General features: G+C 40.3%; 1 protein-coding gene across 2 annotated transcripts in view; it reads left to right on the top strand.

The window, feature by feature from the left end:
- Positions 1-12667, top strand: part of EFHC1 (EF-hand domain containing 1) — a 75347-nt gene that overhangs the window by 40738 nt on the left and 21942 nt on the right. For both annotated transcript variants that reach the window (XM_001928760.6, XM_013978451.2), the window contains 2 exons: positions 5951-6171; positions 7933-8073. In XM_001928760.6, the coding sequence (XP_001928795.3) occupies positions 5951-6171; positions 7933-8073 (362 nt within the window). The remainder of the gene's footprint in view (positions 1-5950; positions 6172-7932; positions 8074-12667) is intronic.

Genomic DNA, 12667 nt, shown 5'->3' on the forward strand with positions numbered 1-12667 from the left:
CCTGTTTTGTTATGTTTATTCCTTTTTATTTATTTATTTATTTTTTGCTTTTTTGGTTGTACCCACAGCATATGGAAGTTCCCAGGCTAGGGTTTGAATCTGAGCTGCAGCTGTCGGCCTATACCACAGCAGCACTGAATCTGAGCCACATCTGCAACCTGCACCATAGCTCATGGCAACACCAGATCCTTAACCCACTGAGTGGGGCCAGGGATCCAACCCGTATCCTCATGGATACTGGTCAGGTTCGTTACTGCTGAGCCACAACGGGAACTGCTTGTTTTGCTTCTTACAATCAACATTTAAGGAAATCATGTAGTATTTGTCTTTCTCTGTCTTAGTTTACTTAGCGTAATGCCCTCCAAGTCCATCCATGTTGTTGAAAGTGCAAGATTTCATTCTTTTTTATACCTGAGTAATACTGTGTGTGTGTGTGTTTGTGACATAGCACTAATTCATTATCCATCCATCATATCCACTTCCCTTTTTTGTCTTTTTCTGTCTTTTTAGGGCGGCACCCATGGCATATGGAGGTTCCCAGGCTAGGGGTCTAATTGGAGCTACAGCTGCCAGCCTACACCACAACCACACCAGATCTGAATTGCATTGGCGACCTACACCACAGCTCACAGCAACGCCAGATCCTTAACCCACTGAGCAAGGCCAGGGATCGAACCTTTGGCCTCATGGTTCCTAGTCAGATTCGTTTCTGCTGTGCCACAACAGGAACTCCCATATCCACTTCTATCATCTATTATGGACACTTGGTTGCTTCCATTTCTTGGCTAATGTAAATAATGCCGCAGTGAACATAGGGTGTATATATCTTTTTGACTTCATATTTTTGTTTTCTTCAAAAAACACCCAGGAGTGGAATTGCTGGATCAGATGATAGTTCTGCTTTTAATTTTTTGAGGACTCTCCATACTGTTTTCTCTAGCGGCTGCACCTCTTTACATTCCTGTCAACAGTGCACGACAGTTCCTGTTCTTCCACATCCTTACTAGCTCGTGTTATTTGTTTTCACTTTGATACTAGCCATTCTGACAAGTGTGATGTGATATCTCATTGTGGTTTTTATTTGCATTTCTCTGATGATTAGTGATGTTCAGCATCTTTTCATATGTCTGTTGGCTATCTATATGTCGTCTTTGGAAAAACACCTATTCGGGTCCTCAGCCCATTTTTTTAATTGAGTGGTTTTCTTTTTTGATATTGGCTTTTATGAGTTCTTTCTGTATTTTGGATATTAACACCCTATCAGATATATTGTTTGCAAATGCCTTTTCCCATTCAGTAGGCTGCCTTTTTGTTTTATTGATAATTTCCTTCTCTGCAAAAGCTTTCTAGTTAGATGTGTTCCGTTGGTTTATTTTCACTTTTGTTTCCCTTGCCTGAGGAGACATGTCCAAAAAAAATTGGTAAGACTTAATATCAAAGAATGTACTGCCAATGTATTCTAGTAGGAATTTTTTTTTTAAGTTTTTAATGGTAATGTAAGTTTTTATTCTATTTGACTTTATGTATGGTATGAGAAACTTGTCTAGCTTGGTTCTTTTGCATGTAACTTTCTAGTTTTCCAAACACCAGTTATTATTATTACCATTATTTGTACTCACAGCATATGCAAGTTCCCAAGCTACCGGTCAGATTGGAGCTGTAGCCATCGGCCTATGCCATAGCCACAGCAATGCCAGATCTGAGCCATGTCTGCCTCCTGCACCACAGCTTACAGCAACGCTGGGTCCTTGACCCACTGAGCAAGGCCAGGGATCAAATCTGCGTCCTCAAGGATACTAGTCAGATTCATTTCCACTGAGCCACGACAGAAGTTCCCCAAACACAACTTATTGAAGAGGCTCTCTTTCCCCTGTTGTATGTTCTTGCCTCCTTTGTCATTGATTAATTGACCATGTGAGTGTGGGTTTATTTCTGGGCTCTCTGTGTTTTTTGTTTTTTTGTTTTTTTTCTTTCTTTCTGGGCTCTCAGTGTAGACACACATTTATCTATGCCATACTATTTTTTGTAGTTTTGTTTGAAATTCGTGATGTATTCCAATTTTATGGAATACTGTTTTTTGTAGTTTTGTTTGAAATTAGTGATATATTCCACTTTTATTCTTCTTCCTCAAGATGGTTTTGGCTATTTGGAGTCTTTTGTGTTTCCATACAAATTTTATAATTATTTGTTCTAGTTATGAGAACATTGTCATTTTGATAGGGATTGCATTGAATCTGCAGATTGCTTTGGGTAATTCCAAAACATGAACATGGTATATCTTTCCTTTTTTTTTTGCGGGTTTTTTTTTTTTTTTTTTTTTGTCCCATCTCCAATTTCTCTCATCAGTGTCTTATAATTTTCTGAGTAAAGGTCTTTTACCTCCTTGGTTAGATTTATTTCTAAGTATCCTTTTGATGCAGTTGTAAATGGAGTTGTCTTAATTTCTTTTTCTGATAGTTCTTTGTTAGTGTATAAAAATGCAACAGATTTCTGTATATTTTGTATCTTATAACTTTACTGAATTCATTTATTCTAAGTTTTTTTGGTGCCCTTGTTAGGTTTTTCTATGTATAGTATCTTATCAGTAACAATTTTACTTCATGTCCAATTTGAATTCTTCTTATTTCTTTTTCTTGTCTAATTGCTGTGGCCAGGACTTCCAATACTATGGTGAATAAAATTGGAGAGAGTGGGTATCCCTGTCTTGTTCCTAATCTTAGAGGGAATGCTTTTCACCATTTAGTATGAAGTTAGATGTGGGATTTGCATATATGGCCTTTATTTAAGTTGAAGTATGTTCCCTCTATACCCACTTTGTAGTATCTGTCATACATGGATGTTGAATTCTGTCAAAAGATTTTTCTGAATCCATTGAAATGATCATATTTTTTTTATTTCTCAATTTGTTAATGTGGTATATGACATTGATTGATTGGTGGCTTTTGAACCATCCTCACATTTCTGGGATAAATCACACTTGATCATTGTGTATGCTGCTTTTAACATATTGTTGAATGCAGTTTGCTAATTTTTTTCCCAGGGCCGCACCTGTGGTATATGGAAGTTCCCAGGCTAGGGGTCAAATCAGATCTGCAGCTGCTGGCCTACACCACAGGGCACAGCAATGCCAAATCTTTTAACCCACTGAGTGAGGCGAGGGATTGAACCTGCATCCTCATGGATACTAGTTGGGTTTGTCACCGTGGAGCCACAACAGGAACTCCCTAGTTTGCTAATATTTTTGGGGGTTTTGCATCTGTGTTCATCATGGGTATTGGCCTGCAATTTTCTTTTTTGTGATGTCTTTGTCCTGTTTTTGTATCAAGGTGATGCCACCCTCAAAGAATGAGTTTGGAAGCATTCCTTCCTCTTCAATGCTTTGTAATAGTTTAGAAGGGTAGGTTAACTCCTCTTTAAATATTTAGTAGAATTTACCTGTGAAGTGTTCTAATCTTGGACTTTTGTTTGTTGGGAATGTTTTGATTACTGAATCAATTTCATTATTGATAATTGTTCTGTTCATATATTCTGTATCCTCCTGATTCATTCTTGGAAGGTTATGTGTTTTTAGAAATTTGTTGATTTCTCTAGGTCATCCATTTTACTGGTGTGTAATTGGTTGTAGTAATGTTTTATGATCCTTTGTATTTCTGTGCTATTGGTTGTAGCTTCTCTCTCATTTTTTATTTATTTGGATTCTCTCTCTTTTTTACTTGATGAACCTGGCTAAAGGTTTATTGATTCTGTTTATTTTTCCCAAGAACCAGCTCTTAGTTTCATTGATCATTTCTATTTTTTAGGTCTCTATATCATTTATTTCCCTTCTGATCTTTATTATTTCTTTCCTTCTACTAATTGGTTTGGTGTTCTTTTTCTACTTCTTTTAGATGTAAAGGTTAGATTGAAAATTGTTTCCTGAGGTAGACTTTTTTTGCTGTATCCTTCCCTCTTAAAACTGTTTTTGCTGCGTCCCATGGCATTTCAGATCATTGTATTTCTGGTTTCATTTGCCTCTAGATATTTTTTATTTCCTCTCTGATTTCTTCAGTGACCCATTGGTTGCTTAGTACCATATTGTTTAGCCTCCACACATTTGGGTTTCCTAACAAATTTTCTCTTGTAGCTGGTTTCTAGTCTTACAGTGTTGTGGTTGGAAAAGATCTGTGATGTGCTTTCAGTCTTCTTAAATTTTGAGAGTTGTTTTGGGGCCTGGCATGGGATCTATCCTAGAGGTAGTTCCATGTGCACCTGTAAAGGATGTGTATTATTTTTCTCAAGCACAAGTAGAACCCTCATAAAAATTGGTTAAAGACTGGGCATCTTAATATTTTTATCATTTTTAATACAATTAAGTTATAATTCAGTTTTGGAAATATAACTTAAAAAATCATGTATGTGGAAACTGATAAACCCATTTAAAAATAATCCATGAGTTAAAAAAAAAATGCTATCAGAAAATACTTAGAACCGAAAGATAGCAAAAATTCCCTCAAAGCTTTTAAATACATTTTTAGATGTTACTTGGAGAAAGAGTTATAGCCTTAAATGCTTATTTAAGAAATAAGACTTAACAAAAAGCTGTGCATTCTTCTTAAAAAGTTAGAAAAAAAAATGACAGAATAAATCTAAAATTTAAAGGGAGAAAATAATAAACTAAGAGCCTGAAGATAGTGAAATTGAGAACAAAAGTAACAGAAGACTTATCAAGTGAAAGTTGTTTCTTTGAAAGGACTAATAGAATGACAAACCATTGACAAGATTTATTAAAGGAGAAAAGGCACATATGTGTTAAAAATGAAAGTAGAGACATACTTAAAAATGTAATGGAGTCACAGGCCATGTCCCCCACTGGCCATCACTTCCTAGAGTAACTCAAAGGGATCTTGAAGGGTTGGGCACTAGACTCTGGGAGAAGGAGCTATAGGGCCTTTGAGATTCATGATTGGGAAAATGCCAGCCCTTCCTTTGGCAAATCGAGGGCTGAAGGGCGGAATTTTTCTGTCTGCTGTAGCAGAGTCTTAGCCTCCTTCCTTATTTTCCCATTTTAGCATTTCCCAGTTAGGAGAACACCACCCTCCCTCTCACACCCCTGGTGATCAGAGTTCTGGTCAAGCTTTGTGGTTCCAGCGGTAAAGTGAGGCCCTTTAACAGAATTGATTGACGATCTTACAGTTTCCATGCAGGCCAAGCTGCAGGGAAGCCATCTTAAACATCAACCCCTAGTTCTCTTAAAACAGTGTCACAAATTCAATTATTTCAGAAATGCAAGGTTGATTCTACCATTGAAGATCTGTTGGTTCCCCAGATGAAGAGATTACCGTAAGCATCACACCCTGCCTGCCTCCTGCCTCCAGCCACAGGACTGGATCAGACTGCACTAATGGCAGTGATCACAATTGAAATAAAACCATTATTTGTATGTAAAGTGTCTATTGCCCTGAAGTGAATGTTTTCTCCATCAAGGCAGGAATTTTATCCATGTTGTTAATTGTTAAAAATCTTGTGTTCAGCAGTGTACGTGGAATATGTTACATGTGGTCACTAATACTTTGTTAGATGAATGGATAAGTGGGAGGGAGGTGGAACTAAATGACTGGGATTCCCCACCTTAGATCCAGTCCTCTGTCTTTATAGAAGGACATTTGTTATTTCCTATTGTAGTGGTTCCTCCTAAACACTAATTCTGCTAAGACTAGTGACCTATAGGGTTTAGTCCAGGCCAAATATGGGAGAGAGGATTTTCAAAGACCACCTGTTCCTTCCATGTCCCATCCACAGATGGAAACTCGCTGCCTTGTGTTCTGCTGGGAGTGTGAGGAGCCTGGGCCCCTTGGCCAGCGCGGAAGCCGGCCCTCCCCCTGGTTCTCAGGAATGACTAGCCCTTGTGTGTCAGTCTTCCTCCCTATCCTCACTCCCTGTCCTTTCCCCTCTCCCTGCTGTCTTGTATTAGAGAACTTCCCTCAGTGTGTGCTGGAAATCTCTGATCAGGAGGTTCTGGAATGGTACACCGCCAAGGACTTCATCGTCGGAAAGCCACTCACTATGCTGGGGAGAACCTTCTTCATTTATGACTGTGATCCATTTACTCGGCAGTATTACAAAGAGAAGTTTGGCATCTCCGATCTACCACGCATTGACGTGAGCAAGAAGGAGCCGCCTCCTGTGAAACAGGTAACGCGGCAGTAGTTCTGAGGGTAGGAAGAGGGTTCATCTTCTGTTGTAGAAGTTTAAGGAACCTGAAGTGGTTCAGAGGCTGTTGAATACGCAGTAAAACACGGACAAAGCCAGTGAAACAGAGCAGGTTCATCAAAGAGGAAATACAAATGGCTAATAAACATGGGGAGAGACCCTCAACTGATACTCTAAGAAATGAAATGAAAGTAATGAGACTTGGGATCTATTTGATTAAAAAAAACCAAAAAACTCACAATATCCAGTGTTTGCTCTGGTGTAATGAGATAGGCATTTCATGTACTGTTAATAGTTGAACCAATTAAAAAAACTCCTCTGAAGGGCAGGGGAAATGAGATGTGATTCAGGCAAGCCTGTAGAACCCTGTTGAAACACAAAAGGAATTTGAGAGGACGCGTCTCAGAGGCTTCCCTCCCTATTTCAAAACCCCTTAACCTCCACTGCCACTCCGCAGCCAGGCTCCTCTCTGTGTGCACTGAGATGAGGTTTCACTGCTGTACATTTCTGCCTGCCCCCTGAGTAACGCAGAGCCCAGCCTGTGGGTCTCACCCAAAGTCCCTCTGCCCCTGGCAGTTTACATGGTCATCCAGTTGTGGTTTTGCATTTGGAGTAAGTTAGATCATTGTCCATCTGCTGGATCCACAGTCTCATTCCAGCTATGAGGATCCCATTAACTACAGCCCAGGAAGTGGAGAAGGAATCTGTGTTCTAAACTCGCCACCCTGGGTGAACATGGCAGAGTCCCTCTGGTTGAGGGAACAGATAGACGAGTGAACATATGGACTAATTTGTTAAAATCCCTGAATGCAATATATTGAAAGATTTGGGGATGGTATCTACAAGCGAGAGCACAGTACAAGCTGGCTTGCTGAGAAAGCGTCGCAAAAGGGAGGCAGAGGAAGAGTCTGCTTAGCATCAGTGAGAGAGGAAAACAGCCTCTGAACCACTTCAGGTTTCAGACAAACCAATGTTAGCCACCTGTAGTGATGCTTTCAGCCCTTCATGGACGCTAAATGAAAAATACAAGCCCCTCCTATACTTCGACACTAACCTTGCACCTGATACCGTTTACATCTGGAATTTAGCTCCTTGCATTTGCTCCTTCACTAGGAAAGGGGAGTCCTGTGTGGGCAGAGGGGGGCCTGAAAAATATGAGTTCTTGGTAAAATACGGCTATCATTTCTCTACTCTGAGGCAGAAATCAAAAGGTAAAAATATTAGAAATATGGCTATAAAAGGAACCAGGTCCTGACACCCCTACCCCACCCCCAAATCCAGTGCACCTGAGTTCATGTGCACGCACACGCACACACACACACACACACAAAACGTGTGCATGCACACACGCATACTTTGGATGGACTTGAGAAAGTAGTTCCCAGATCTGCCAGGCTGGGGCTCACACCCCAAAACAAACAAGTCACAGACAGACCCATGGGCTTCACGTGGGCTGGGACTGGGGCCTAGAGCAGGGCCAGGCTCTGATTGGCAGTATGGGGTCAGTGGACACCAGTAATGGTGTCAGTATAGCACTGAGTGTTCCTTTGTAGCATTATCAGTTACTTCTAGGAACAATCCTATAAAAGATTGTGATGTTATTTTTTCTAATTATACTTGTATATATAGAAATTGCTTTTAAATACATGTTTTCTAGATTTTTAAAAGAAACTTAGTTACCTTTTATGTAACTTTTAACACAAGTAGCATCTGCTTTATTTCTTGCTTCCTGTGTTTCTTCAGGAATTGCCTCCCTATAATGGTTATGGACTCATCGAAGACTCTGCTCAGAATTGCTTGGCTCTCATTCCAAAAGCTCCCAAAAAAGATGTCATTAAAATGCTGATGAATGACAACAAGGTGCTTCGTTATTTGGCTGCACTGGTGAGGACAGTTTTTCTATCCTAAGATCCTGCTATATCTCAGTACCATGCACAGTTGTCCATCTTGTCTGTAAGCTGTAGAGTAACCGCTGCCAGAGTTAAGCATTTCCTTAAACACCCGTTGGCTCCAGCCTTCAGGCAGGTTGGGTAGGATCAAGTATGGTGCCTCCGGGACAAGGCCTAGCTCAAGTCCTGTCTGCTCCCAAGATCCTTTCTAAATCATGAATCTCTCCTTTCTATCCCTCAAATTTTGTCTGAATTTTTGGCCTTTTTTATTAAGCAATTATAAGAGCCCAACTTAACATACAAATTATGTGTCTTTCTGTGTGTCTTTCCAGTGAACTGTGATTTCCTTGAGGGTTGGGGCCATGTCTTACTAATTTTTACCATTAGTGATATCTAAGCTTGATGCATTTTTACTTATTAAATATGATAAATGGAATCATACCAAATTAATAGATGTTAACCTTGTTTATTTCTATTTTTTAGGGCCGCATCCACAGCATATGGAGGTCCCCAGGCTAGGGGTTTAATCAGAGCTACAGCTGCCGGCCAACACCACAGCCACAGCAACGCCAGATCCGAGCCGTGTCTGTGACCTACACCACTGTTCGAGGCAACGCCGGATCCTTAACCCACTGAGCGAGGCCAGGGATCAAACCCAAAACCTCATGGTTCCTAGTCGGGTTCGTTTTCCCTGAGCCACAACAGGAACTCCTAGATGTTAACTTTGAGAGGTGGTATGGGTAGTGGCTGAGAGCATGGGTTTGGAAACAGACATAAGTTCAAATCCTAAATGGTCCATTCACTGGCTGAATTACCTGAAGCAAATTACTGATAAGAATTCAAAGGATCATGTCTTTAAAAATAGAAAAATCCACAAACAGGAATGTAAGTATTTTATTTGAAATATAGGTATAAATAGCAGAAGTTGAATTAAGTTACTCTGGGAGTAGGAATTGGGAGGGGGAGGTGTGGCTCAGGTGACTCTTGAAACTTGTACATGTATTTGAAAAAGTAAAAATTTAAATGAGAGCACAGTTGACTAATAAATTTTTAAAATGTTGATGAAAGCTTGAAAAAAGGGAGTTTTAGCAAACTCTAGGCCAACTAGAGCGCTGCCTGCCATACACATTCCAATTAATGAAGGTTTTGCATTGTTGCTAAGTTCTTTGAGTTACTGTTGAAGTTCAAGAGGTTTTTTGAATTATGACGTGGTAACCATGAACTCATTTAGGGCAGGAGTCATGTCTCTCTAGACTCTGGGTACTCAGTAAATGTTGACTGAATGGGTAAATGAATTTATTTACACATACACTATCCTTGAACCAGTATAATATTATACTCCTGCTTCAAAATGTAAGAATCAGAGAGGCTAATTGCTGTGTCCCATGTCTTAGTCCTTAGGCGGAAGCAGTGCTAGAACTCAACTTTCTGACTTTCAAGTCAGCATTCTTTTTTTTTTTTTTTGCTATTTCTTGGGCCGCTCCTGCGGCATATGGAGGTTCCCAGGCTAGGGGTCGAATCGGAGCTACAGCTGCCGGCCTACGCCAGAGCCACAGCAACTCGGAATCCGAGCCGCGTCTGCAGCCTACACCACAGCTCATGGCAACGCCAGATCGTTAACCCACTGAGCAAGGGCAGGGACCGAACCCGCAACCTCATGGTTCCTAGTTGGATTCGTTAACCACTGCGCCATGACGGGAACTCCTAATATTTCTATCTTATATGTGGGAGAGGCAGTAGAGAAAAAAGGATCACAGGTATTTTTACTACAAAGAGATAGTTATCAGAACCCTCAAGGTAACAGGAGGAGTCGCCACAAGGAAGGAAGTTGGAAAAAAAACAGTAGGATGCTAGCATAAAAACAGACCCACAGATCAATGGAGTGGAATAGAGAGCCCAGAAATGAACCCACACTTAATATGAGCAGTTAATCTATGACAAACAAGCAAGAATATTCAACAGGGAGAAGACAGCTTCTTCAGTAAGTGGTGTTTAGAAAACTGAACAGCTACATGCAGAAGAATCAGACTGGACTACTTTCTCACAACATAAAAAAAACTCAAAATGAATTAAAGACAAATGTAAAAACCTGAAACTTGGCCGTACACTTTTTTTTTTTTTTTGACATTGGTCTTAGCAGTATTTCTCTTTTTTTGGTGTTTTTCTGGACCTGTCTCCTCAGGCAAGGGAAACAACAGCAAAAATAAACGAATAGAAACACATCAAACAAAAGATTGTGGACAACAGAGGAAACTGTCAACAAAACAAAAGGGCTGCCTACTAAATGGAAAAATGTATCTGCAAACAGTGTATCTTACAAGGGGTTAATATTCAAAGTATACAAAGAACTCCTACAATTCAGCTTCAAAAAAGCCACAAACAACCCAATCAAAAAATGGTTAGAGAACCGGAATAGACATTTTTCCAAAAAAAGGCATACAGATTGTCCACAGGCACATAAAGAGATGCTCAACATCACTAATCACCAGAGAAACAAAACCAGAATGAGATATCACATCACAGCTGTCAGAATGGCTATTATCAAGAGACAATAAAGAACAAGTTTTGGTGAGGATGTGGAGGAAAGGGAAACCTCATGCACTAATGGTGGGAAAGTAAATTGGTGTAGCCACTGAAGAAAGCACTATCGAGATTCCTTAAAAAATTAAAAATGGAATTACCATGCAACCCGCAACTCCACTTCTGGGATGGAAAAGAAAAAGAAAACACTGATTCAAAAAGATATATGCACTCATGTGTTCATTACAGCATCATTTACAAGAGCCCAGATACAGAAGCAACCTAAGCACCCATCAGCAGATTAATGGATAAAGAAGATGTGGTATGTATATACAATGAAATATTACTCAGCCATAAAAAAAAAGAATGAAATCTTGTGCCCTCCCCCCTTTCTTTTTAGGATTGCACCTGCGGCATATGGAAGTTCCCAGACTAGGGGTCAAATCAAAACTGCTGCTGCTGGCCTATGCCACAGCCACAGTAACACGGGATCTGAGCCGCATCTGTGACCTACACCATAGCTCATGGCAATGCCAGATCCCTAACCTGCTGAGCAAAGCCACGGATCAAACCCACATCCTCTTGGATACTCGTCAGATTTTTTTCTGCTGTGCCACAACGGGGACTCCCAAAATCTTGCCGTTTTTGACAACATGGATGGACCTAGAGGATATTGTACCAAGTGAAACAAGTTAGAGAAAAATCAAATAACATGTAATTTCACTTAGATGTGGAATCTAAAGAACAAGTGAACAAATAAGTCATAAATACAGAGAACAAAATAAGAAAAATGCCATTTACCATAGAATCAAAAATGCTTAATTCCTAGGAATATGTCAAACAACAGGTGCATAATACTGAAAGCATTATTGAGAGAAATGAAAAGTAGACCTAAAATAATGAATAAACACCCCATGGTCACTGGTTAAAAAAATTCAGGAGTTCCCGTCATGGCTCAGTGGTTAACAAATCCAACTAGGAACCATGAGGTTGCTGGTTCGATCCCTGAACTTGCTCAGTGGGTTAAGGATCCGGTGTTGCTGTAAGCTGTGGTGTAGGCCAGCGGTTAAAGCTCCGAGTTGACCCCTAGCCTGGGAACCTCCATATGCCGAGAGAGCAGCCGTAGAAAAGGCCAAAAGACCAAAAACAAAACAAAACAAAACTCAATATTATAAAGACATTTGGCCCAAATTGATCTATGGTTTTAAATCAATTACTGTCAAAATCCCAAACTTGTTTTTCAGAGCTTGACAAATTGATTCTGTAATTTATGCAGAGATGCAGAGCATCAAGAATATCCAAGACACCCTTAAAGGACAGCATTGGTAGAACACTAAGGAGTCATATGAAGGAATTAGAACAATATTGAGGCAAAATAGATAATTAGATCAATAGAATAGCCCTGAAGCAGACACCTTTGCCCCCACTTAAGATACATGGAAAATATTGTACTGCAGTAGGGTTGAGAAAGGAAAGTCTTTTCAATGAATGATAGCAGAACAATTAGCTTTCCATATGGGGAAAAAGAATATTTGACTTCACCTCACACCAAAATAGAAAGTGTGGGCGGACTGAAGATTTATGGGGTTTGTTAAGAAAAAATGACAGCCTCTGTTTATGATTTATTATGAGGGCATTTATTTTATAGCCCCTGATATTTTTTATATGTACTTTGTAATGTACAAAACACATTCAGTGAACCTTATAGCTACTCTGGGCTTGGCATAGTTCTGAGCATTGAGGGTATAGTGGAAAATAAGACACCAACCTCTGCCCTCATGTCCTCATAATTGAGGATGTTGTAACCAGAAAGCAGCTATAGCCTAAAAGGACAGGTGGTAGCACGTGGTGTAAAAGGTAAAAGCAGGAGACAGTGCCATGGAGGGAGCTCCTTTGTATTGGAAGGTCAGGGAGGGCCTCTCTGAGGAGGGCACAGTGGAGCAGAGAGACGCGAGCGAATACCCTTGGGGGCTGTACTGCAGGAAGGTGGAGTGCAGTGAATGGAGGGTAGGGACCAGAACTGGAGATGAGGTCAGGGGCCAGCTCAGGGCTTTCTAGCCAGTGGCACA

This window comes from Sus scrofa, chromosome 7 (assembly GCF_000003025.6).
Source record: "Sus scrofa isolate TJ Tabasco breed Duroc chromosome 7, Sscrofa11.1, whole genome shotgun sequence".
Taxonomy (NCBI): Eukaryota; Metazoa; Chordata; class Mammalia; order Artiodactyla; family Suidae; genus Sus; species Sus scrofa.